This window comes from Heptranchias perlo, chromosome 32 (genome assembly GCF_035084215.1).
Source record: "Heptranchias perlo isolate sHepPer1 chromosome 32, sHepPer1.hap1, whole genome shotgun sequence".
NCBI classification, from domain to species: domain Eukaryota; kingdom Metazoa; phylum Chordata; class Chondrichthyes; order Hexanchiformes; family Hexanchidae; genus Heptranchias; species Heptranchias perlo.
This window is the reverse complement of record NC_090356.1, coordinates 521,865-549,143: the sequence shown is the minus strand read 5'-3', so window position 1 is coordinate 549,143 and position 27,279 is coordinate 521,865. Positions and strand designations below refer to the sequence as shown.

General features: G+C 47.1%; 1 protein-coding gene across 2 annotated transcripts in view; it reads left to right on the top strand.

Annotated features, from left to right (window-relative positions):
* The window catches only part of ubr4 (ubiquitin protein ligase E3 component n-recognin 4), a 266,230-nt gene that overhangs the window by 93,145 nt on the left and 145,806 nt on the right, over positions 1 to 27,279 (top strand). For both annotated transcript variants that reach the window (XM_067970130.1, XM_067970129.1), the window contains exons 37-42: positions 2,699 to 2,846; positions 5,832 to 6,065; positions 15,239 to 15,409; positions 16,327 to 16,509; positions 17,914 to 18,072; positions 26,563 to 26,715. In XM_067970130.1, coding sequence (XP_067826231.1) covers positions 2,699 to 2,846; positions 5,832 to 6,065; positions 15,239 to 15,409; positions 16,327 to 16,509; positions 17,914 to 18,072; positions 26,563 to 26,715 — 1,048 coding nt within the window. The remainder of the gene's footprint in view (positions 1 to 2,698; positions 2,847 to 5,831; positions 6,066 to 15,238; positions 15,410 to 16,326; positions 16,510 to 17,913; positions 18,073 to 26,562; positions 26,716 to 27,279) is intronic.

The window sequence follows — 27,279 nt, the reverse complement described above, 5'->3', positions numbered from 1 at the left end:
GAACAGGAGTAGGCCATTCAGCCCCTCGTGCCTGCTCCACAATTTGATAAGATCATGGCTGATCTGTGATCTAACTCCATATACCTGCCTTTGGCCCATATCCCTTAATACCTTTGGTTGCCAAAAAGCTATCTATCTCCGATTTAAATTTAGCAATTGAGCTAGTATCAATTGCCATTTGCGGAACAGAGTTCCAAACTTCTACAACCCTTTGTGTGTAGAAATGTTTTCTAATCTTACTCCTGAAAGGTCTGGCTCTAATTTTCAGACTGTGCCCCCTACTCCTAGAATCCCCAACCACATAGTTTCTCTCTATCCACCCTATCTGTCACCTCTTCAAAAAATTCAATCAGGTTTGTCAGGCACGACCTACCTTTCACAAATCCATGCTGGCTTATAAGATTATAGTTAGGAAAAAGACAGTGGTCAGGAGCAGTGTTGGCCCCTTAAAAACTGAAAGTGGGGATATTGTCATTGACAATGGGAAAATGGCGGACATGTTCAACAATTACTTTGCGTCAGTATTTACAGTAGAAAAAGAGGATAGCATGCCGGAAATCCCAAGAAAACTAATATTGAATTGGGGATAGGGACTCAATAAAATTAACATAAGTAAAACAACAGTAATGAAGAAAATAATAGCACTAAAGAGTGACAAATCCCCAGGACCAGAAGGTTTCCATCCCAGGGCTTTAAAGGAAGTAGGTGAGCACATTGCAGATGCCCTAACTATAATCTTTCAAAGTTCTCTAGATTCAGGAACTGTCCCTCTGGATTGGAAAATTGCACATGTCACTCTGCTTTTTAAGGAAGGAGAGAGAGGGAAACCAGGAAATTATAGACCAGTTAGCCTAACATCTGTTGTGGGGAAAATGCTGGAGTCTATAATTAAGGATAGGGTGACTGAACACCGAGAATTTTCAGTTAATCAGAGAGAGCCAGCATGGATTTGTGAAAGGTAGGTCGTGCCTGACAAACTTGATTGAATTTTTTGAAGAGGTGACTAAAGAAGTGGACAGGGGAATGTCAATGGATGTTATTTATATGGACTTCCAGAAGGCATTTGATAAAGTCCCACATAAGAGACTGTTGGCTAAGATAGAAGCCCATGGAATTGAGGGAAAAGTATGGACTTGGTTAGGAAGTTGGCTGAGCGAAAGGCGTCAGAGAGTAGGGATAATGGGTAAGTACTCACATTGGCAGGATGTGACTAGTGGAGTCCTGCAGGGATCTGTCTTGGGGCCTCAATTATTCACAATATTTATTAACAACTTAGATGAAGGCATAGAAAGTCTCATATCTAAGTTTGCCGATGACACAAAGATTGGTGTCATTGTAAGCAGTGTGGATGAAAACATAAAATTACAAAGCGATATTGATAGATTAGGTGAATGGGCAAAACTGTGGCAAATGGAATTCAATGTAGGCAAATGTGAGGTCATCCACTTTGGATCAAAAAAGAATAAAACCAGTGGATGTCCAAAGGGACTTAGGGGTACAGGTACATAGATCATTGAAGTGTCAGGAACAGGTGCAGCAAATAATCAATAAGGCTCATGGAATGTTGGCCTTTATATCTAGAGGACTAGAGTACAAGGGGGCAGAAGTTATGCTGCAGCTATACAAAACCCTGGTTGGACCGCACCTGGAGTACTGTGAGCAGTTCTGGGCACCGCACCTTCGGAAGGACATATTGGCCTTGAAGGGAGTGCAGCGTAGGTTTACTAGAATGATACCCGGACTTCGAGGGTTAAGTTACGAGGAGAGATTACACAAATTGGGGTTGTATTCTCTCGAGTTTCGAAGGTTAAGGGGTGATCTGATTGAAGTTTATAAGATATTAAGGGGAACGGATAGGGTGGATAGAGAGAAACTATTTCCGCTGGTTTGGGATTCTAGGAATAGGGGCACAGTCTAAAAATTAGAGCCAGACCTTTCAGGAGTGAGATTAGAAAACATTTCTACACACAAAGAAGGGTGGTAGAAGTTTGGAACTCTCTTCCGCAAACGGCAGTTGATACTAGCTCAATTGCTAAATTTAAATGTGAGATAGATAGCTTTTTGGCAACCAAAGGTATTAAGGGATATGGGCCAAAGGCAGGTATATGGAGTTAGATCACAGATCAGCCATGATCTATCAAATGGCGAAGCAGACACAAGGGGCTGTATGGCCTACTCCTGTTCCTATGTTCTTATGTTCCTAGTTTGCACTTTATCTGTAGTGCCTAAAGTACACTTTCTTTCTGCTGCTCTACGCTTTTCCCTTTCACTTCTCGGTTGATGAGAGTGAAACTGGCATGTGATATGTTTAGCTAATCTCTGCATTGCAGTAGATATGATTATTGTCCAAAAGAGGCCGGGGGGGGGGTAAGTCATTGGTTCTGTTATTGTCATGTGATTGAGTACACTTCTGCTCTCTGGGGAGCACTTACTTAATGGGATTTTCTGCAATGTGCAGGAAGGCAGAAGGCTGCTTGACAGGACGCTGTGCTTTACCACAATATGAAAAGGAAACAATTCCGTGGTCTTGAAATCTGAACAATACAGCCCAACCATATAAACTAATATTCTTCTTATATTAATGGTGTAAATCACAAACTTTGTGACATCAAGCATGTTTTAAATTATGTTTGCTAGAGACTTAGCATGACTATGAATGAGGAAGGGCTAAACTGACTCAGAATCTAACCTGTTTCAGGTATCACTGTCACACCTGTAAAATGGTGGAAGGAGTCGGCGTTTGCACCATTTGTGCTAAAGTCTGTCACAAGGATCATGAGATTTCTTATGCCAAGTATGGATCCTTCTTCTGTGACTGTGGAGCAAAGGAAGATGGGAGTTGTCAGGTATGTGATAAAAAGAATTTACACTGAAGGGAAAATAGAAAACCAACTGTCTGCAGTCAGTGCTTTTCTGTGGATAAATATGGTGGTAGAATTTCACTTTTTTTCTATCCGCTTGTCGACCGTTGTTTTGAAACCCACGCTACTTCTACCAACTGGAAGGGGACGGTCTGCGCCGTGGATTTCTAGGTTGATAAGGCAACTTTGGTGGTTAATGGGTTTCACATGATAGTAAAAAGGAATTATACCCTGAAAGGTAGTGCCAGTCCTCTGGGGGACGTCTCCCTCCACGCTTTCTTTGTGTGCTGTTGCCACCTTTCCCACCGTGATCTGTTCCAATCCCTTCCAGTGTGATTTCTTCCCTGTCCATTGCAGTGAGACCTCCCTGGTCAATGACATTCTCTGTGATGACTGCTGTAGTGCACAATCTTTGTTCTCCTCCTCCTTTTCCCTGGTCCATCTCTGTAGGTTGCCTGTTTTGGTTCCTTGTACCTGTTTCAATAAAGCCAGCATATCTTTAGCAGTGGCTTCTGCTCCCGATCCACATGATCACCTCGATAGTACCCCAGTTCCATCTTTGGCCCCTCCTTTTCCGCATTTATATGTTGCTTCTTGATTAGATAAACCAGAGGCACGGGGTCAGCTTCCGTATGTATTTTGATGACAGCCAACTCGACTCTGCCAAACCATCTTGTTCAGTTGTTGCCAAAAACTCCATACACCCACTCTGTCTTCAGCCCCCTCTCTGGCTGCTTGCTCAGGCCAAAATCGAAGATTTGGGATCTTAGTGTCCTGTTCATGTCCGAGCTGAGCTTTAAACTCCATATCCTGTCCATTGTCAAGACTACTTATTTCCACCTCCCCCGACAAATCAACCCCCTTGACCCTTATCATCCCCATTCCTCATAACCTTATGCTTTTCTTGCATCCAGGGCTTGGCTTCTCTTAATTCCTCCCTCAATTCCCTGTCGAGGAACACCTAAATAAACTCCAATTTGTCCAACATTCCACACTCTTCACCCTACCTAACTTGCCCGTCACTCCTGTTTTCTTCACTCTCTATCTGCTCCCCATTCTCCGCCATAGTGTTTACCTAATCTTTCCATAGCTTCACATAACTTGAGCTCTGCACCCTCCTCCCGCCTAACATTCCAGTCCATGCCCTTCAGTTTTCCAACTGGCCTCCTGTCCTTCCATCATTGGTGTCAGAGCCAGCAGTGCCTTTGGCCTTATTCTCTTGCTCCCTAAACCCTCTCATTTCGCCATCGTTCTCCCCTCTTCAAAAGCTTCCTTAAAACATGTCTCTTTGACCATATGTTTTTCCCACTCCCTTTATTAATTCAGTGTTTCTTCCTCACTGCCTTCAGACATTTACTACAATAAAGAGCTATATGAATCCAAATTGTCTTGTTCCTATGTGTGTCTCTTTCTCTCATACACATTCTGCCTGTGTCTGTCTCTTTCGTTTTCTATCTGTCTCTTGCGTGTGCACAGCGATAGAACTGTTAGTTTACAGTGCTGCTTATGTTTAGCATCCTGATAGAGCTACAAAATGTAGCCATTTTTGGAGATAGATTTTCAATCATGCTTGAAACAGTTTTTAAATTTGGCAGCTGTAAATGGGAGGTAGGTGCTCACTGCTTCGTAAGGTGACAATTTTTATTTATCTGCATGTTAAAGTGGGAACCTTAGCATTAGAATCTTGTTTAAAATTAGGTAGATGGAAATATCAATTCTTAGCATTACTTTTGTTCTAAGTATTGAATGCCAGGGCTCCGATGATAGCTGAGACATACAGACCAGAAGATCCAGGTTCACTCCCTAGCCTGTGCTCAATTAGCTGATCACAGCTGGGGTAGCAATAGAGAGCCTATAGTTAGCTCAGAAGTCCTGGGTTGGGAAAGGAGATTAGCCAAGGTTCTTAATTCAGTTTTAAACAGGTGTATGTGGGAATGATGAATTAGAACAGGATCGAGCTTGGCAGGGTTGGTTCCCTAGGTAGACTAGCTTGCTCGCTGTCATGTGGGCTGATATATAAAGAATGGTCACTTGGGTGAAGTACTGGAGGGCAACCAATGCCCATGGAATCGTACAGCAGCAAGTGTCAACGTTTTTAGGAAGGGAGGCGAGAAAATTACTGAGAGAAAAGTAAACTTTTGAATGGTATCATGGGAACTGGCTATAATGTTGCTGAGACTATAAGTGTAAGGAAAGGTTGATTTTCACAGTTGAAAGAGGTTGCTTGCTGATGTACCCTAAGTCACTGTTTATACTGATTTTGTTCTGCTTCCTCACTGGGTTGAGTTCAGTATCTCCTTCCAGTCATTTCCTCGAGTCATCCACATTTCACAACTTAAATAAAAATATCCTCAGGATGTTAAAGGATGTGGATTCACATGTGATCAGGGTCCTGTTGAGGTGGGAGTTTTTGCTGCAATATTGCTGCTCTGCCACCAGCCAGTGCTGTGTGTGGTTTTTCTTCAGAATATCTCTTGTGGCTTCGCTCCTGGTGAATAAAACCTGTGAAACTGGATTCATTATTTTTGACTGTAAGAACATTTCCAGCCTCGTGTCCAATCCCAGCAAAGATTATGACTCAGCCAGTGTCACTTTGGAGACTTGTACATTATTCTAAACCAGGCCTTTTGTCATTGTGGGACACATGGAGCCTTCGGGCCAAATATAAAGTTAAACTCCTGTTCCCATTCATTCTAGTATATCTGGAGTTGCTGACACCAACAGATCTTGGTGTCTGATTTATCCACCAATAAACGACAACACTAAAAACGACAACACTAAAAACAACCCTTTCCAAACCTTCAGGCCCATAACATTCCAACAGAACAAACTAGCAAATATCAACACAGATAGGACTGAGTAGCAAGGGCCCAGGGGCTGCAGTTTGGACACCTCTGTTCTGAATTCTTATTTTTGTGGGTCCTTTCTAAAGGAAATTGACAGATGTCTAATATCGCTGTGTTTCTTCAGGCTCTGGTTAAACGCAGTCCGAGCAGTGGAATCAGCTCCACCATGAAAGAATCATCTGCCTTCCAGAACGAACCCCGTGTCCCAGAAAGCGCCCTGCGGCATCAGAGTACCTCTCCTGCAGACAAATGCAAAGTGATGAGTGCAGATGGCAAGACTTGTGAGGATGACAAGCCAAAGAAGAGTACTTTGTGTAAACAGATCGAGGGCTGCAGGGAGGAATTGCACAGCCAGGTGGTGAGTACTAGCCGTATGAATTGAGAGGAAAGTCTCACTCGTGCAGTATGCTATTGTGGAACCAATGAGTGCCTACTGCAGACGGCTGCCTTAATGTTTCAGGCTCCTCTATATTCTAGTGCTGTACTTCAAAAATAAGGATTAGTTATATAGCACTCAGGAGCTTTGCATTTCCGTTAAACCTTGCATCACAAGGGTTTCCCCAGTTGCTTAGATAATAAAGATAATGAGGAGATGACCCGTACAGATCAAAAGGTCTCATTTGATTCCCTGATCTGAGCTGTGCTGGGTTACCTGGGGCAGGGGATGGGTGGGGGGGTGGGGGTGGTCAGCAAAGTTCCTGGTCTTGATTGCTTCCTAGTGATAGCTCCTGGAAATTGTATGTGATTGTCAGATAAGGACACGATTAGGCTCACCTGTGATGGCTTTTTTAGTGGAATAGCTCAGCAATACTCACTGTCCAGGCTCACAGGAAGAATGGCCATTTGGTATCAAAAAGTGTCTGGCATCCATGCAAATGAACCCCAACAAAAGTCAGCGCCTTCTGAGAAGGGGAGAAACTTAGTAGGGAAAAGAATCATATAGCACAGAAGAAGGCGATTCAGCTCATCATGCCTGTGCCAGCTCTTTGAAAGATCTATCCAAATAGACCCATCCCCCTGCTCTTTCCCCACAGCCCTGCAAATTTCTCTTTTTCAAATATTTATCCAATTCCCTTTAGTTACTATTAAATCTGCTTCCACCATCCTTTCAGGCAGTGCATTCCAGATCATTACAACTCATTGCATAAAAAAAATTCTTCTCATCTCCCCTTTGGTTCTTTTGCCAATTACCTTAAATCTGTGTCCTCTGGTTACCGACCCTCCTGCCACTGGAAACAGTTTCTCTCAATTTACTCTTGATTTTTTGCCTATGTTCAGGTGTCTTGATAAGGGAGAAAAAAATTGTGAGATTATCAACTACCAACTAAATATATTGCACAAATGCAAGGCTGCTGGCAAGATTATTTAAGTTGATAATATCTTGAGGGCATTAAATCTGTGGAGGCTTACCGACCCTTCTGCCAGTGGAAACAGTTTCTCCCTATCTACTCTTATCAAAACCCTTGATTAAAAACAATAAATAGGAGCAGTAGTAGAGCAGACGGCCCCTCGAGCCTGCTTCGCCTTTCAATCAGATCATGGCTGACCTCTATCCTCAACTCCACTTTCCTGCCCGATCCGATCCCCATATCGCTTGATTCCCCTAGAGTCCAAAAATCTATCTATTTCAGCCTTGAATATATTCAATGACTCAGCATCCACAGCCTTCTGGGGCAGCAAAATCCAAAGATTCTCAAAACCCTCTGAGCGAAGAAATTCCTCCTCAGCTCAGTCTTAAATGGCCGACCCCTTATCTTGCGCCTACGCCCTCTAGTTCTAGACTCTCCAACCGGGGGAAACAACCTCTCAGCATTTACCCTGTCAAGCCCCCTCCGAATCTTATATGTTTCAATGAGATCACCTGTCATTCTTCTAAACTCCAGAGAGGATAGGCCCATTCTACTCAACCTACCATACTGCCAGTGTGGCAAGTATATCCTTCCTTAGATAAGGAGACCAAAACTGTATGCAGTACTCCAGGTGAGGTCTCAGCAAAGCCCTGTACAATTGTAGTAAGACGTCCTTACTCTTGTACCCCAACTCCTTTGCAATAAAAGCAAACATGCCATTTGCTTTCCTTAATTGCCTGCATGCTAACTTTTTATGTTTCTTGTACCAGGACACCCAAGTCTCTCTGGACACCAACATTTAATAGTTTCTCACCTTTTAAAAAATATTCTGTTTTTCTATTCTTCCTACCAAAGTGAATAACCTCACATTTCCCCACATTATACTCCATCTGCCAACTTCTTGCCCACTCATTTAACCAGTCCACATCCCTTTGCAGATTCTTTGTGATCTCCTTACACCTTACTTTCCCACCTAGCTTTGTATCGTCAGCAAACTTGGATACTTTACACTCGGTCTCTTCATCCAAGTCATTCATGATTTTGAACACCTCTATTAAATCTTCTCTATTCTAAGGAGAACAACCCCAGCTTCTCTAGTCTCTCCACATAACTGAAGTCCCTCATCCTTGGTACCATTCTAGTAAATTCCCTCTGCACCCTCTCCAAGGCTTTCTAAAGTGCGGTGCCCAGAATTGGACACAATACTCCAGCTATCCAGTGATTTATAAAGGTTTAGCATAACTTCCTTAATTTTGTACTCTATGCCTCTATTTATAAAGCCCAGGATTCCATTTGCTTTTTTTAACAGCCATATCAACTTGTCCTGCCACCTTCAAAGATTTGTATATATACACACATTGGGATTGTGTCCCAGCTCCTGTTCTCAGTGAAACATGTTCTAGAAAATGTTTGTAAGACTGTGAGAGATGCTGCTTTATGAGTTGTAATTTGATTTGAAACCAAACTGGCTTGAGAGTTTAGGAAATCCCAATTCTGCCATATATCCATAGAAATCCAGGCCCTGGGAGGACCAGGTGTGAGACAGGCAACCAACATCTCATGAGCTGCATCTGCCTCTGTGGCTAAAATATGGCATTTTGAAGCTCAAGGAACATTCATGCTATTAACTTTTAAAAATGGCCACATTTGCATTCAACATACAAAGATCTGAGCAGTGGAATCAGCTCCACCGTGAAAGAATCATCCGCCTTCCAGAGCAAGCCCCATGTCCCAGAAAGCGCTCTGCGACACCAGAGCACTTCTCCTGCAGATAAATGCAAAGGGACGAGTGCATTCTTGGGATGTGGGCATCGCTGGCAAGGCTGGCATTTATTGCTCACCCCTAGTTGCCTTGAGAAAATGGTTGTGGGCCGCCTTCTTGAACTGCTGCCGTCCATGTGGAAATTGATTAATTGTAGCTACATATTGTCCTACATCCCTCATTAGCATAGGGTTGAGATTTCTTTTACCGATTCCCCACCCCATCCTATGCCAGAAGCCCCCGCAGAGCCTTATCAAAATCTAGCAAGACTGAATCAGATGACAGGAAGTGCCTGAATCCTGGGGACACCAAATCTATTATATAATATTTCTCGTCATTTAGAGGATTATGGTTATCTTTGTTACTGAGATTCACAGTGAGTGTTTTCCAATATGGTACCTGGTTATTCTTCTGAGCTCCTATTAATCAGTGGAAGTGCATGTGGCCTGTGAGCAATGAAGGGGTAGTTTAGAAGTGCTGTGTTTGAGACTGGTGTGTTCAATGCTAATGGGGTTTTAAAGTAATCTTTAGTACATTTAATTTTTCTTGGATTTTTTCAGTGGTGAGAAGCATTTTCATTCTATGCTAGATTTGAAACCAGTGGCTTTTTGACATTTTACAATTTCTTTTTCTGGCTCGAACTCTGAAAGTTTTGCTACCGTTGCAGTTGCTCCAGCCTGCAGTTTTTGCTGATGTGTTGCATGAGTTACATAGAATTATACAGAATGTACAGCACAGAAACGGGCCATTTGGACAAACAGGTCTATGCCGGTGTTTATGCTCCACACAAGACTCCCCCCTCCCTACTTGATCTAACCCTATCAACATATCCGATTCCTTTCTCTCTCGTGTTTATCTAGCTTCTCTTTAAATGCATCTATGCTATTCGCCTCAACTACTCCTTGTGGTAGTGAGTTCCACATTCTAACCACTCTCTGGGTAAAGAAGTTTCTCCTGAATGCCCTGTTGGATTTACGAGTGACTATCTTATATTTATGGCCCCAAGTTCTGGTCTGCCCCGTAAGTGGAAACATCTTCTCTACGTCTTCCCTTCCAACCCTTTCATAATCTTAAAGACCTCTATCAGGTCACCCCTCAGTCTTCCCTTTTCTAGAGAAAAGAGCCCCAGCCTGTTCTGCCTTCTCTGATAGGGCTATCCTCTCAGTTCTGGTATCATCCTAGAAATCATTTTTATACCTTCTCCAGTGCCTCTGTGTCCTTTTTTATAATATGTAGACCAGAACAGTTCAGGGTACTCCAAGTGTGGTCTAACCAAGGTTCTATACAAGTTTAACATAACTTCCCTGCTTTTCAGTTGTATCCCTCTAGTAATGAACCCAAGTGCTTTGGTTGCTTTTTTTTTCTGGCCTTATTGACCTGCATCGCTACTTTTAACGATTTGTGTATCTGTACCCCGAGATCCCTCTGTTCCTCTACCCCATTTAGACTTTTATTTTCCAAGGAGTATGTGACCTCCTATTGTTCCTACCAAAAAGTACCACCTCACACTTGCCTGTATTGAAATATAGTTGTTGCCACTGTATGTCTTTCTTGGCACTCTAATTAAACTTGTTGAGCAACTTTAATGACTTCAAAACACAACATTTCTATCCAGTTCAGCACTGCTCCATGGTGACTTGGCATTTCTGCCCAAGGAAACTAGAGTGTGTTTAAAATACAAACAAGAATGTTTTACAAAGCAAAAATGCATCAGCTAGTTTGCTTGACATTCAAAGCAGGGAGTTAATAGCAAATAGCTGGTGATGGAAAGAATTGACAGATATACTGCTTGGCTGAGACAGAAGAGGCATGTTTCATTCCACAGGAGCTAGAATATATTATAGAAACATCCCCTGATGTATGAGGGTGTTTGAGGATGTATTTGTAATAGATGCGACTAGTAGTACATACATAGTATTGGTTTTCCTGCCTTACTGTAGTGCGAGTCAGGTGGTGCCCTGTGCCGTCAGACCGGATAACTCTTGTCATTGGGGAGCTCTGCCTCCCAGTGGCTGAAAATAAAGGCAATGGCCAGGTGTTAACTGAACCAAACTACAGCAAGAAGTGCAAGTGCTGCCTGGTAGTATGTCAATAATATTGGCATCATACGACAACTGAATCAAGGAGCTGAGGTGAAAAACCACAGATGTTTTGCTTATGTACAGATCATAGAAAATTTATGGCACAGAAGGAGGCCATTCGGCCCATCGTGTCCATGCTGGCTGAGAAACGAGCCACCCAGCCTAATCCCACTTTCCCGCATTTGGTCCGTAGCCCTGCAGGTCACAGCTCTTCAGGCGCACATCCAGGCACTTTTTAAATGCGTTGAGGGTTTCTACCTCTACCGCCCTCTCAGGCAGTGAGTTCCAGACCCACCACCCTCTGGGTGGAAAATTATTTCCTCATTTCCGTGCTAATCCTTCTACCAATCACTTTAAATCTATGCCCCCTGATTATTGACCCCTCCTCTAAGGGAAATAGGTCCTTCCTATCCACTCTATCTAGGCCCCTCATAATTTTGGACACTTCTATCAAATCGCCCCTTAGCCTCCTCTGTTCCAAGGAAAACAACCCCAGCCTATCCAATCTGTCATCATAGCTAAAATTCCCCAGTCCTGACAACATCCTCATAAATCTCCTCTGCACCCTCTCTAGTGCAATTACACCCTTCCTATAATGTGGTGACCAGAACTGTGCGCAGTACTCGAGCTGTGGCCTAACCAGTGTTTTATACAGTTCCAGCATAACCTCCCTGCTCGTATATTCTATGCCTCGGCTAATAAAGGAAAGCATTCCATATGCCTTCTTAACCACCTTATCTACCTGACCTGCTACCTTCAGGGATCTGTGGACATGCACTCCAAGGTCCCTCAATTCCTCTACACCTCTCAGTATCCTCCCATTTATTGTGTATTCCCTTGCCTTGTTTGCTCTCCCCAAATGCATTACCTCACACTTCTCCGGATTGAACTCCATTTGCCACTTATCTGCCCATCTGACCAGTCCATTGATATCTTCCTGCAGTCTACAGCTTTCCTCCTCACTATCAACCACACGGCCTATCTTTGTGTACCGAGCCCTGCGGCACCCCACTGGAAACAGCCTTCCGGCCGCAAAAACAAAGTAGTTCTTGATTTCTTCAGCAGCCCTGGCTTCAGTGACTGATTTGTTTCCTGTTTCAGTTGTTGATTCTCCTGAACGTTAAAGGAAGACTGTTAGTGTATTGCATTGATCTATGCATGGTCGATGTGCTTACAAAATGAGGAATATACGCCTAAGAAAATTGGCATTCCTTAATGAATATGTACGTGTGAGTCCATCAAGCCCGCGAGCGCCGCGAGTCCCCCGGCCCCCTCGCCACGCGAGCGCCGCGAGTCCCCCGGCCCCCTCGCCACGCGAGCGCCGCGAGTCCCCCGGCCCCCTCGCCACGCGAGCGCCGCGAGTCCCCCGGCCCCCTCGCCACGCGAGCGCCGCGAGTCCCCCGGCCCCCTCGCCACGCGAGCGCCGCGAGTCCCCCGGCCCCCTCGCCACGCGAGCGCCGCGAGTCCCCCGGCCCCCTCGCCACGCGAGCGCCGCGAGTCCCCCGGCCCCCTCGCCACGCGAGCGCCGCGAGTCCCCCGGCCCCCTCGCCACGCGAGCGCCGCGAGTCCCCCGGCCCCCTCGCCACGCGAGCGCCGCGAGTCCCCCGGCCCCCTCGCCACGCGAGCGCCGCGAGTCCCCCGGCCCCCTCGCCACGCGAGCGCCGCGAGTCCCCCGGCCCCCTCGCCACGCGAGCGCCGCGAGTCCCCCGGCCCCCTCGCCACGCGAGCGCCGCGAGTCCCCCGGCCCCCTCGCCACGCGAGCGCCGCGAGTCCCCCGGCCCCCTCGCCACGCGAGCGCCGCGAGTCCCCCGGCCCCCTCGCCACGCGAGCGCCGCGAGTCCCCCGGCCCCCTCGCCACGCGAGCGCCGCGAGTCCCCCGGCCCCCTCGCCACGCGAGCGCCGCGAGTCCCCCGGCCCCCTCGCCACGCGAGCGCCGCGAGTCCCCCGGCCCCCTCGCCACGCGAGCGCCGCGAGTCCCCCGGCCCCCTCGCCACGCGAGCGCCGCGAGTCCCCCGGCCCCCTCGCCACGCGAGCGCCGCGAGTCCCCCGGCCCCCTCGCCACGCGAGCGCCGCGAGTCCCCCGGCCCCCTCGCCACGCGAGCGCCGCGAGTCCCCCGGCCCCCTCGCCACGCGAGCGCCGCGAGTCCCCCGGCCCCCTCGCCACGCGAGCGCCGCGAGTCCCCCGGCCCCCTCGCCACGCGAGCGCCGCGAGTCCCCCGGCCCCCTCGCCACGCGAGCGCCGCGAGTCCCCCGGCCCCCTCGCCACGCGAGCGCCGCGAGTCCCCCGGCCCCCTCGCCACGCGAGCGCCGCGAGTCCCCCGGCCCCCTCGCCACGCGAGCGCCGCGAGTCCCCCGGCCCCCTCGCCACGCGAGCGCCGCGAGTCCCCCGGCCCCCTCGCCACGCGAGCGCCGCGAGTCCCCCGGCCCCCTCGCCACGCGAGCGCCGCGAGTCCCCCGGCCCCCTCGCCACGCGAGCGCCGCGAGTCCCCCGGCCCCCTCGCCACGCGAGCGCCGCGAGTCCCCCGGCCCCCTCGCCACGCGAGCGCCGCGAGTCCCCCGGCCCCCTCGCCACGCGAGCGCCGCGAGTCCCCCGGCCCCCTCGCCACGCGAGCGCCGCGAGTCCCCCGGCCCCCTCGCCACGCGAGCGCCGCGAGTCCCCCGGCCCCCTCGCCACGCGAGCGCCGCGAGTCCCCCGGCCCCCTCGCCACGCGAGCGCCGCGAGTCCCCCGGCCCCCTCGCCACGCGAGCGCCGCGAGTCCCCCGGCCCCCTCGCCACGCGAGCGCCGCGAGTCCCCCGGCCCCCTCGCCACGCGAGCGCCGCGAGTCCCCCGGCCCCCTCGCCACGCGAGCGCCGCGAGTCCCCCGGCCCCCTCGCCACGCGAGCGCCGCGAGTCCCCCGGCCCCCTCGCCACGCGAGCGCCGCGAGTCCCCCGGCCCCCTCGCCACGCGAGCGCCGCGAGTCCCCCGGCCCCCTCGCCACGCGAGCGCCGCGAGTCCCCCGGCCCCCTCGCCACGCGAGCGCCGCGAGTCCCCCGGCCCCCTCGCCACGCGAGCGCCGCGAGTCCCCCGGCCCCCTCGCCACGCGAGCGCCGCGAGTCCCCCGGCCCCCTCGCCACGCGAGCGCCGCGAGTCCCCCGGCCCCCTCGCCACGCGAGCGCCGCGAGTCCCCCGGCCCCCTCGCCACGCGAGCGCCGCGAGTCCCCCGGCCCCCTCGCCACGCGAGCGCCGCGAGTCCCCCGGCCCCCTCGCCACGCGAGCGCCGCGAGTCCCCCGGCCCCCTCGCCACGCGAGCGCCGCGAGTCCCCCGGCCCCCTCGCCACGCGAGCGCCGCGAGTCCCCCGGCCCCCTCGCCACGCGAGCGCCGCGAGTCCCCCGGCCCCCTCGCCACGCGAGCGCCGCGAGTCCCCCGGCCCCCTCGCCACGCGAGCGCCGCGAGTCCCCCGGCCCCCTCGCCACGCGAGCGCCGCGAGTCCCCCGGCCCCCTCGCCACGCGAGCGCCGCGAGTCCCCCGGCCCCCTCGCCACGCGAGCGCGCCTTGCTTTTTATTTTTGTGACATTGTGGGTCAGGGAAATGAGGGGTATTCGTTCTGGAGAATAGATCACTCTCCATTTCTGGAACTTATTAGCAATAAATACTCCCAGGTTAGATACAGAGTAAAGCTTCCTCTACACTGTCCCATCAAATACTCCCGATCATATCCTTTAATCATCTAAACTCCTCAACTCGATCACCCCTTAATCTTCTATACTCAAGGGAATACAAGCCTAGCCTATGCAACTTGTCCTCATAATTTAACTCTCTAAGCCCCGGTATCATTCTGGTGAATCTGTGCTGCTTCCCTCCAAGGCCAGTACATCCTTCCTGAGGTGCGGTGCCCAAAACTGAACACAGTATCTCTAGACGGGGTCTAATCAGAGCTCTGTACAGCTGTAACATAACTTCCACCCCTTTGTATTCTAGTCCTCTTGAGATAATGGTCAACATTCCATTAGCCTTTTAAATTATTTTTTTGTACCTGCCCATTAGATTTTAGTGATTCCTGTACTTGGTATCCTAAATCTCTTTGCTCCTCCACAGTTCCTAGCTTCTTGCCATTTGCTCACTAGCAGCTTGGTTAAGATTGCCCAAATGAATTTCACATGGGATCCTTACAACCAGCAGAGGAGACTTTCATCCCATCAGCTTAAGTTGGATTCAAACCCAGATCCTAAAAGTGAAAGACCCGTCTCTAACCCGTCGTAGCAGCCAGTCCTCCAAAAGCTGCTTCCTGATACAGACAAGTGAACATTGTTTCAGTCGTCCCCATCAGGTAACCTTGTTTCTCTTTCCCTTTCCTAGTCTGGCTACTCCACTGCCGGGTTAGTCCTCGATATGCTCGTCTTCCTGATGGATGCTATTCAGACAAATTTCCAGCAAGCATCAGCGGTTGGCAGCAGCAGCCGGGCGCAGCAGGCATTAGATGAGCTGCACACAATGGAGAAGAACCTGGAAATGACTGACCAGCTGATGGTACGCCCTGGAACTGGAAATGGAGTGTTAAGGGTTAGAAAGTGTTTGGTACAGTAATTGAGTATGATGAGTGATGTAATGTTGTGTAATATGTGAGCTGTGATATTCCTCTAACGTGCAGTGAAATAAACCTCAGTATCATCCAAGTTCAAATCACCTGTGCAATACCAATTATGGTCAAGCCCCATCATTTGATTGTGAGAACAGATCCTCAATCACCATACACAACAACTCCGTGCTAGCAACAAACTGAAAACCAGAAGTAATGTTAAGTTTATATAACATATCCAGCAATCGAGAATGTGTTGCAAAGCATTGACATATCACAGGGTTGAGTTAGTGTCCTCAGTGAGTGTGAAGCTTGGAGAACTTTTTCCCATCGTAACTTCTTTCAATTCCTGCCTCCTTATTCCTCGGTACTGATTATTTTCTGTGAAAGTATCAAGAGATGCTGAGAGCTGCAGTAATTGATTGGAATGTGTGATACTATCCTGAGGGGCAAAGTATATCAGAGTGGTGTATTATAGGGCAGGTTAGTAACTGCTGTTGGAGGAATTTTAACCATTCTGTTTCTCACATTTAGAGTACTTTTGCTAATTGCACCTTTTTTTTTAATCAAGTGGGGTTGGAATGTTTAAAAGTTGTTTGAATTCTGAATAGTTTGTGCAGTTAACTGGATTTTGTTCAATAAATTGCCTGCTTCTCAGTTTTTGTCCTAATATTTTTAAGGTTTGCTTTCGCTAGAATTGATGTGGAGATGCCACACCACCTGAGGAAGGGGGAAGCCTCCGAAAGCTTGTGGGATTAAAAATAAAATTGTTGGACTATAACTTGGTGTTGTAAAATTGTTCACTAGAATTGTTCAAATTGGATTTTTGATGCTCTGATGCTACTGACCCAATGCCCTAATCCTGCAGGTTCCAACCCTGGGTTCTCAGGAAGGTGCCTTTGAGAATGTGCGGATGAACTACAGTGGTGACCAAGGGCAGACGATCCGGCAACTGATCAGTGCACACGTGCTACGCCGTGTGGCCATGTGTGTTCTCTCTTCTCCACATGGGCGACGACAGCACCTGGCTGTTAGTCACGAAAAGGGAAAGGTGTGTTTCGTTGTCACGTTTGGTTTTGAATGTCCCTTGGAACAGTATTTACAGTAATTCACTTTTTAGACCTTTTTTATACGTCCATGAAATGTGGACGACACTGGCAAGGCCACATTTAGTTGACAGGTAGTTTGCTAGCCATTCAGAAGCACGAAGAGTCAACTGCATGATATGGGACAGGAGTCACGAATAGACCAGACCAGGCATCCTTTCCCTAATGAACATTTATGAACCAGTTGGATTTTTAGGCAAATCTGGCAGGTGTCATTCCACAAATTCTATGAAATTTCTATGAAATTGCCAGATTTATTGAATTCAGTTTGATAATTTGCTGTGTTAGGATTTGAAGTCATGGCAACAACAACTTGCATTTTTATAGTGCCTTTAATGTAGAGATACCATCCCAAGGTGCTTCACCAAGGCATAAGGAGAAGATGAAAGCTGAGAAAGATATTAGGATGAATGACCAAGGGCTTGATCGGAGGTGGGTTTTAAGGAGGGTCTTAAAGGAAGAGAGCTAGATGAAGAGGCAGAGAGGTTTAAGGACTCAATTCTATAGTGTGGGGCCTAGGCGATGAAGGCACAGCCACCAAAGGTGGACAAAGGGATGCTCAAGAGGCTAGAGCCAGAGGAGTAGAGAGTTTGGGGTTGTAGGGCTGGAGGAGGCTACAGAGATAAGGAGGGGTGAGATTATGAAGGGATTTAAACACACGGATGAGAATTTCAAACTTGGTGTTGGGAGACCAGGAGCTAATGTATGTCAGAGAGGACAGAAAGATGAGTGAGCAGGACTTGGTATGGGATAGAATGGTATCAAAGTTTTGGATGAGCTGAAGTTTACAGAGGGTAGAGGATGGAAGGCTGGTCAGGGGAGCATTGGAAAATCTGGAGATGTTAACGGCATGGATGAGGGTTTCAGCAGCAGGTGGGCTGAGGTAGGGGTGGAGGAGGGCAGTGTTACACAGGTGGAAGTAGGCAGTCTTTGTGATGGAGAGGACATTGGGTTGGAAATTCAGCTTGGGGTCAGATAGGATGCTGAGGTTGCGAACAGTCTGGTCTAACCTGAGACAGTTGCTGGGGAGGGGATTGGAATCAGTAGCTTATCCAAGACTCATGTTTGTTCTAAACTTCAGAACCTTGAACTTATGCCCTCTTGTCCTGCTCCATGGTCATATCTGAAAGTATTGTTCGGTGTTTACCTTATCTATCCTATTAAGTATCCTATATGCCTCTACAAGATCCTATCTGAGATGTCTCTGTGCTACATTGGCTCAGTACCAAACTGAGTGGCACGTTCAGTAGTCTACTGAAGCTCTGATTTTTCCATAGCAGTGTAAGGGATGTATCCACACAACTGATGTTCAGTTCAAACTTGACGACACTTGTTTCTCCTGGTTGCAGATCACAGTGCTCCAACTATCAGCTTTACTCAAACAGGCCGACTCAAGCAAACGCAAACTGACACTTACTCGTCTAGCTTCAGCTCCAGTTCCTTTCACTGTTCTGAGTCTGACTGGGAACCCATGTAATGAGGATTACCTCGCTGTGTGTGGTCTTAAGGTAAGTGACGTCTGTGAAATGTTGAGAAATCCATACCTCTTGTTGAATTTGTTTAGATGGGATTGTGTTCCTGTGTACGGGGACACAATCCCATTGGGTTCACGTACACAAATCTTCAAAGGTAGCAGGACAAGTTGAGAAGGCTATTAAAAGCATATGGGATCCTTGGCTTTATAAATGGAGGCACAGAGTACGAAAACAAGGAAGTTATGGTAAACCTTTATAAAACACTGGTTAGGCCTCAGCTGGAGTATTGTGTCCAATTCTGGGCACCACACTTTAGGAAAGATGTCAAGGCTTTGGAGAGGGTGCAGACGAGATATACTAGAATGGTACAAGGGATGCGAAACTCTGGATGCAAAAAAATGAGGAAAAAATGTTTTACGCAGCGAGTTGTTATGATCTGGAATGCACTGCCTGAAAGGGTAGTGGAAGCAGATTCATTGGTAACTTTGAAAAGGGAACTGGATATATACTTGAAAAGGAGAAATTTGCAGGGCTATGGGGAAAGAGCAGGAGAGTAGAACTAATTGAATAGCTCTTTCAAAGAGCCAGCACAGGCACAATGGGCCGAATGGCCCTCCTGTATGACTCTACGTGTAATTTTTTTTCTTTGAATGGAAATTTGAGGTGCAGTCTGTGGCTTTTTATTATGAAAGTCATTCCTTCAATGTGACTGCTGCCCCTCTCCACTCAGTACCAGTGATGTGCAGAGTGGAGGCAACTCTATTCACTAAGATATGAAAATAACCTGAAGAAATAGGTGTTTTGTTGTCATTTAAGAACTATTTTTGGACCTCCCTGTGCTTAGTCAGTGAACGTGCTACTCAGTGTGGTACTGAGCCAATCTAGCACAGAGATCTCAGATGGGATCTTGTAGAGGTAGATAAGATACTTAATGGGATAGATAAGGTAAATCCAGAATAATACTTTCAGATATGACCGAGGAACAGGACAAAAGGGCACAAGTTCAAGGTTCTGAAGTTTAGGACAAACATGAGTACGTTTTTCAGAGGGAGATCAGCAGCTGGAATTGTGTAAAGAATGAATCAGCGTTTTACGGCGCAGAAAGAAGCATTTTGGCCCATCACACCTGCTTGCTCACTGAAAGAGATATCCACTTGCTCCCATAATCTGACATTTCCCTGTATTCTTTTAAATTTTTTGTTTTCAAATAGTTATTAACTTCCCTTTTAAAAGCTATTATGGATTCCCCTTCCACCACTTTTTCATAGGTCACTCCATTCCATTTCCAAACAAACCCCTGCTTTAGAAAAAAAATCCCCTAATCTTTCCCTTCGTTCTTTTGGTGATGGTCCTAAATTTATGCCCTCTAGTTACTGACTTATCAACCAGTGGAAATAATTGTTTTCTGATTTATCTAATCAAAACCTCATGATTTTGAACACCTATACCAGATTTCCTCTTGATTTTGTTGTAGTGAAAAGAGCTCCAGTATCTCTAGTCTTTCCTCACAACTTAAAATAAACTCTCATCCCTGGTATCACCTTTAGTAAATCTTGTCTGCTCCCTCGCCATGGTCTTGGCATCCTAAAGTAAGACGTCCAAAACTGGACGCAATATTTGAAGCGCAGCCTGACCAGTGATTTGTGTATGTTTAGTGTTACCTCTTCTTTGTATTCTATGCCCTGATTTATAAAACCGTTTGCTTTTTTTATGGACGTGTTCTCCCACTTTTGAAGGTTTGGTTATCTGAACCTCTAAGTCTCTCAGCTCCTGTTAAAGTTTTACCGTTTTGTGTATTTGCTCTCTACTAGCCTGTCTCTGTGCTCATGTAGTCATGTACAGTCCTCTTCAGTTAACCATTTCCTATTCTTGTGTGGTCTATAAATTTGATATTGTGCTCCTTACCAAGTTCAGATCATATATGGTTCTAACATTAATCCCTGGGGAACACCGCTGTTTGGCTTTCTTCCAGTTCAATAAAACATTTGTTTACCACTGTCCTGTTTGCAGTCCTTCAACCAGCTTTCGATTCGTGCTGCCACACTTTCTCTAATTCTGTATCCCTTCATTTTAGCAAGCATCTTACTGAACACCTTCTGAAAATTAATGTACACAACATCCATTACATTTCCTTCTTTATTAGATTTAATTATTTCCTCAGAGAACTTGTATTTGTCAGCCATGACTTTTCATAGCCTTTTTGGCTATCCTTAATGAACCCATGACTTTCTAGGTGAATGTTAATTTTATCCCATACTATGGCCTCTAGAAGCTTACTCATTACCAATGTTAGGCTGACTGGTCTATAGTTACCTGGATTATCCTTTTCTCCCTTTCTGAGCAGATTTGTTACTTTGGCACTATCCAGTCCTCTGGCACAACTTCTATATCTAAGGATGTTTGAAAGAATGTGGTTGGGGCCTCTTCTGTTTCCTCAGCATTCTGAGATGCTGCCAGCGGAGTCCAGAGCTATTTTGTTTTATTGAAATTTGTTTTTTTTTCCTAGTCAGTACCTTCATCTTTGTTTCATTTCATAGAATCATAGACTGGTTGCAGCACAGAAGGAGGTCATTCGGCCCATCGAGCCCGTGCTCGATGAGAGCAATCCAGTTAGTCCCATTTTCCCCGCAGCCCTGCAAATTCTTTTCTCTTCAAATATTTATCCAATTCCTTTTTGAAAGCCACAATTGACTCTGTATCCATCACCCTTTCAGGCAGCGCATTCCGGATCATAACTACTCACTGTGCTTAAAAAAAAACAGTTTTTCCTCACGTTGCTGTTGCTTCTTTTGCCACTCACCTTAAATCTGTGTTCTCTGGTTCTCGACCCTTCAGCCAAAGGGAACAGTTTCTCTTTATTTACTTTATCTAAACCCTTCATGATTTTCAACACTTCCATCAAATCTCCTCAACCTTCTCTGCTTTAAGGATAACAACCCCAGCTTCTCCAGTTTATCCATGTAACTGAAGTCCTTCATCCCCAGAGCCATTCTAGTAAATCTTTTCTGTACCCTCTCTAAGGCCTTCACATCCTTCCTAAAGTGCTCAGAATTGTACACAATACTCCAGTTGTGGCTGAACCAATGTTTTATAAAGGTTCAACATAACTTCCTTGCTTCTGCACTCAATGCCTCTATTTATAAAGCCCAGGATCCCGTATGCTTTTTTAACTGCTTTTTCAACCTGTCTTGCCACCTTCAAAGATTTGTGCACATATACCCCCCAGGTCTCTCTGTTCCTGCACCCCCTTTTAGAATTGTACCATTTAGTTTATATTGCCTCTCCTTGTTCTTCCTGCCAAAAATGTATCGCTTTGCACGTCTCGACATTAAATTTCATCTGCCATGTGTCCGCCCATTCCACCAGCCTGTCGATATCCTCTTGAAGTCTATCACTATCCTCCTCACTGTTCGTTACATTTTCAAGTTTTGTGTCATCTGCAAATTTGGAAATTGTGCCCTGTCATTAATGTATAGCAAGAAAAGCAGCGGTCCTAGTACCAACCCCGAGGGAACACCACAGTATACCTTCCCCCAGTCCGAAAAATAACCGCTCACCTCTATTCTCTGTTTCCTGTCAGTTCGCCAATTTCATATTCATGCTGCCACTGCCCCTTTTATTCCATTGGTTTCAATTTTGCTGACAAGCCTATTATGGCACTTTATAAAACGTCTTTTGAAAGTCCACATGCACATCATCAACTGCATTGCCCTCATCAACCCTCTCTGTTACCGCATCAAAAAACTCAATCCAGTTAGTTAAACACGATTTGCCTTTAACAAATCCGTGCTGGCTTTCTTTTATTAATCCACACTCGTCCAAGTGACTATTAGTTTTCTCCCGAATTATCGTTTTTAAAAGGTTCCCCACCACTGAGGTAAAACTGACTGGCCTGTAGTTGCCAGATTTATCCTTGCACCCTTTTTTGAACAAGGGTGTAACATTTGCAATTCTCCAGTCCTCTGGCACCACCCCAGGGAGGCATTCAAGGGGGAGATTCAAGGGGTGCAGAGTAAACATGTTCCCACGAAGAAGAAGGTTGGGGCTGCCAAATCTAGAGCCCCTTAGATGTCAAGGAGCATACAGGGTAAGATAAGATAGAAAAGGAAAGCTTATGTCAGACACTGAGAACTCAGTACTACAGAAAGCCTAGAGGAGTATAAAAAGTGCAGGGGTGAAATTAAAAAGGAAATTAGGAAAGCATGAGAAAATATTGGCAAGTAAAATCAAGGAAAACCCGAAGATGTTTTATAAATACTTTAAGAGCAAGAGGATAACTAAGGAAAGAGTGGGACCTATTAGAGACCAAAAAGGTAACGTGTGGAGGCGGAAGATGTTGGTATGGTTCTTAATGAATACTTTGCGTCTGTCTTCACAAAAGAGAGGGATGATGCATAAGAACATAAGAAATAGGAGCAGGAGTAGGCCAATCGGCCCCTCGAGCCTGCTCCGCCATTCCATAAGATTATGGCTGATCTGATCCTAACCTCAAATCTAAATTCATGTCCAATTTCCTGCCCGCTCCCCGTAACCCCTAATTCCCTTTACTTCCAGGAAACTGTCGATTTCTGTTTTAAATTTATCTAATGATGTAGCTTCCACAGCTTCCTGGGGCAGCAAATTCCACAGACCTACTACCCTCTGAGTGAAGAAGTTTCTCCTCATCTCAGTTTTGAAAGAGCAGCCCCTTATTCTAAGATTATGCCCCCTAGTTCTAGTTTCACCCATCCTTGGGAACATCCTTACCGCATCCACCCGATCAAGCCCCTTCACAATCTTATATGTTTCAATAAGATCGCCTCTCATTCTTCTGAACTCCAATGAGTAGAGTCCCAATCTACTCAACCTCTCCTCATATGTCCGCCCCCTCATCCCCGGGATTAACCGAGTGAACCTTCTTTGTACTGCCTCGAGAGCAAGTATGTCTTTTCTTAAGTATGGACACCAAAACTGTATGCAGTATTCCAGGTGCAGTCTCACCAATGCCTTATATAACTGCAGCAATACCTCCCTGTTTTTATATTCTATCCCCCTAGCAATAAAAGCCAACATTCCGTTGGCCTTCTTGATCACCTGCTGCACCTGCATACTAACTTTTTGATTTTCTTGTACTAGGACCCCCAGATCCCTTTGTATTGCAGTACTTTCCAGTTTCTTGCCATTAAGATAATAACTTGCTCTCTGATTTTTCCTGCCAAAGTGCATAACCTTACATTTTCCAATATTGTATTGCATCTGCCAAATCTCCGCCCACTCACCCAGCCTGTCTATATCCCCCTGTAGGTTTTTTATGTCCTCCTCACTCTCTACTTTCCCTCCCATCTTTGTATCATCTGAAAACGTTGATATGTTACACTCGGTTCCCTCCTCCAAATCGTTAATATAGATTGTAAAGAGTTGGGGACCCAGCACCGACCCCTGCGGAACACCACTGGCTACTGGTTGCCAGTCCGAGAATGAACCATTTATCCCAACTCTCTGCTTCCTGTTAGATAACCAATCCTCCACCCATGCCAGAATATTACCCCCAATCCAGTGATTCTTTATCTTGAGCAATAATCTTTTATGTGGCACCTTGTCGAATGCCTTCTGGAAGTCTAAATACACTTTGTCCTATTAAATTATGTTTATCCAAATGTTCCGCTACTGTCTCCTTGATAATAGACTCCAAAATTTTACCCACCACAGATGTTAGGCTAACTGGTCTATAATTTCCAGCCTTCTGCCTACTACCCTTTTTAAATAAGGGTGTTACATTAGCAGTTTTCCAATCTGCCGGGACCTTTGCCGAGTCCAGAGAATTTTGGAAAATTATTACCAAAGCATCCACAATCCCTACTGCCACTTCCCTCAAGACCCTCGGATGTAAGCCATCAGGTCCAGGGGATTTATCCGCCTTGAGTCCCATTAATTTACTGAGTACCAATTCCTTAGTGATTTTAATCGTATTCAGCTCCTCCCCCCACCTAGAGCCCCCTGTTGGGATATTCTTAGTGTCCTCTACCGTAAAGACTGAAACAAAATATTTGTTCAGCATTTTGCCATCTCCATGTTTCCCACCATTAATTTCCCGGTCTCATCCTCTAGGGGACCTACGTTTGCCTTAGCCACCATGCAGACGTTGTAGTTGAGGAGGAATGTGAAATATTGGATGGGATAAACTTAGTGAGAGAGGAAGTATTATGTTACTGGACTAATAATCCAGAGCCATGAGTTCAAATCCCACCACGGCAGCTGGCGAATTTAAATTCAATTAATTAAATTAAATTCTGGGATAAAAAAAAACTAGTATTGGTAATGGTGGCCATGATACTACCGGATTGTCGTAAAAACCCATCTGGTTCACTAATGCCCTTTAGGGAAGGAAACCTGCCGTTCTTACCCGGTCTAGCCTATATGTGACTCCAGACCCACAGCAATGTGGTTGATTCTTAATCGCCCTCTGAAATGGCCTAGCAAGCCACTCAGTTATAAAATCACGCTACGAAACTAATAATAAGAATAAAACCGGACATCGGACCACTAGGCACCGGACATGACAACGGCAAACCAAGCCCAGTTGAGCCTGCAAAGTCCTCCTCACTAACATCTGGTATACTTGTGCCAAAATTGGGAGAGCTGTCCCACAGACTAGTCAAGCAACAGCCTGACATAGCCATACTCACAGAATCATACCTTTCAGCCAACGTCCCAGACTTTTCCATCACCATCCCTGGGTATGTCCTGTCCCACCGGCAGGACAGACCCACCAGAGGTGGCGGTACAGTGATATACAGTCAGGAGGGAGTGGCCCTGGGAGTCCTCAACATTGACTCCGGACCCCATGAAATCTCATGGCATCAAGTCAAACATGGGCAAGGAAACCTCCTGCTGATTACCACCTACAGCCCTCCCTCAGCTGACGAATTAGTCCTCCTCCATGTTGAGCACCACTTGGAGGAAGCACTGAGGGTAGCAAGGGCACAAAATGTACTCTGGGTGGGGGACTTCAATGTCCATCACCAAGAGTGGCTCGGTAGCACCACGACTGACCAAGCTGGCCGAGTCCTGAAGGACATAGCTGCCAGACTGGGCCTGCAGCAGGTGGTGAGCGAACCAACACGAGGGAAAAATCTACTTGACCTCGTCCGCACCAATCTACCTGTCGCAGATGCATCTGTCCATGACAGTAGTGGTAGGAGTGACCACCGCACAGTCCTCGTGGAGATGAAGTCCCGTCTTCACACTGAGGACACCATCCAACGTGTTGTGTGGCACTATCACCGTGCTAAATGGGATAGATTCAGAACAGATCTAGCAGCTCAAAACTGGGCATCCATGAGGCGCTGTGGGCCATCAGCAGCAGCAGATTTGTATTCCAGTACAATCTAACCTCATGGCCCGGCATATTCCTCACTCTACCATTACCAACAAGCCAGGGAATCAACCCTGGTTCAATGAGGAGTGTAGAAGAGCATGCCAGGAGCAGCACCAGGCGTACCTAAAAATGAGATGCCAACCTGGTGAAGCTACAACTCAGGACTACATGCATGTTAAACAGTGGAAGCAGCGTGCTATAGACAGAGCTAAGCGATTCCACAACCAACGGATCAGATCAAAGCTCTGCAGTCCTGCCGCATCCAGTCGTGAATGGTGGTGGACAATTAAACAACTAACGGGAGGAGGAGGCTCTGTAAACATCCCTATCAATGATGGCAGAGTCCAGCACGTGAGTGCAAAAGACAAGGCTGAAGCGTTTGCAACCATCTTCAGCCAGAAGTGCTGAGTGGATGATCCATCTCGGCCTCCTCCCAATATCCCCACCATCACAGAAGCCAGTCTTCAGCCAATTCGATTCACTCCACGTGATATCAAGAAACGGCTGAGTGCACTGGATACAACAAAGGCTATGGGCCCCGACAACATCCCGGCTGTAGTGCTGAAGACTTGTGCTCCAGAACTAGCCAGGCCTCTAGCCAAACTGTTCTCCGCTTGCCTGGATGAGAGCAGCTCCAACAATACTCAAGAAGCTCGACACCATCCAGGACAAAGCAGCCCGCTAGATTGGCACCCCATCCACCACCCTAAACATTCACTCCCTTCACCATTAGCGCACTGTGGCTGCAGTGTGTACCATCTACAAGATGCACTGCAGCAACTCGCCAAGGCTGCTTCGACAGCACCTCCCAAACCTGCGACTTCTACCATCTAGAAGGACGAGGGCAGCAGGCACAAGGGAACAACACCACCTGCACGTTCCCCTCCAAGTCTCACACCATCCCGACTTGGAAATATATCGCCGTTCCTTCATCGTTGCTGGGTCAAAATCCTGGAACTCCCTTCCTAACAGCACTGTGGGAGAACCTTCACCACACGGACTGCAGCGGTTCGTGAAGCCGGCTTACCACCACCTTCTCGAGGGCAATTAGGGATGGGCAATAAATACTGGGCCTTGCCCGCGATGCCCACATCCCATGAACAAATTTTTAAAAAAAAGTTATTTTAGAATGTGATAACATAACATGTACCTGCCTTGTTTTCTAGGATTGTCACGTTTTGACATTCAGCAGTTCAGGATCAGTTTCCGATCACCTTGTTCTCCATCCACAACTCGCCACTGGTAACTTCATCATTAAAGCAGTGTGGCTGCCAGGGTCACAGACAGAGCTTGCGATTATAACAGCAGATTTTGTCAAGGTAAGGTTAGGGTAGCAGGTGATAAAGTTTTAGCTGGTCCACATTTCTCTTCCAACACCATCTTCCATCCCACTTCAAAATGGAGATATGTATCTGGCTGCAAAGCCACATTCATGCCATTCTCGTAAATGTTGCCATTGTTACAGCGAGGGATGTCACAGCTGGAGAATGGAACTTTTCTACTTTTTGCCACCCACAGTCTGCTTCAGATGCTCTCGGGTCAAGTATAGCATGGGATACATTCAGGATAAACCACTTCTGTGCACTCCACGGTCAGAAGAACACCCCCCCCACCATGTCCCTGAATTCTTCTATCGTCCACACTAGCTGTCCTTACATTGAATTAATGGGAAGTTAATTTGCTGCAGGCAACCCAAGAACTGGGTGTGGCTGCTCCAACTCATTTCTTTCAAGAATCTTGTAGCTTTAAGTGAAGACACTTTCACACTGCATTTGAACCCAGGTCCCAGAGAGACCAGGGTGATGTCCCGTTTGCTGTACCACTCACAACCCATGGGGAGGTGTTATATTTGTTGCCTGGAGTGGCAGCATTGTACCAAAACT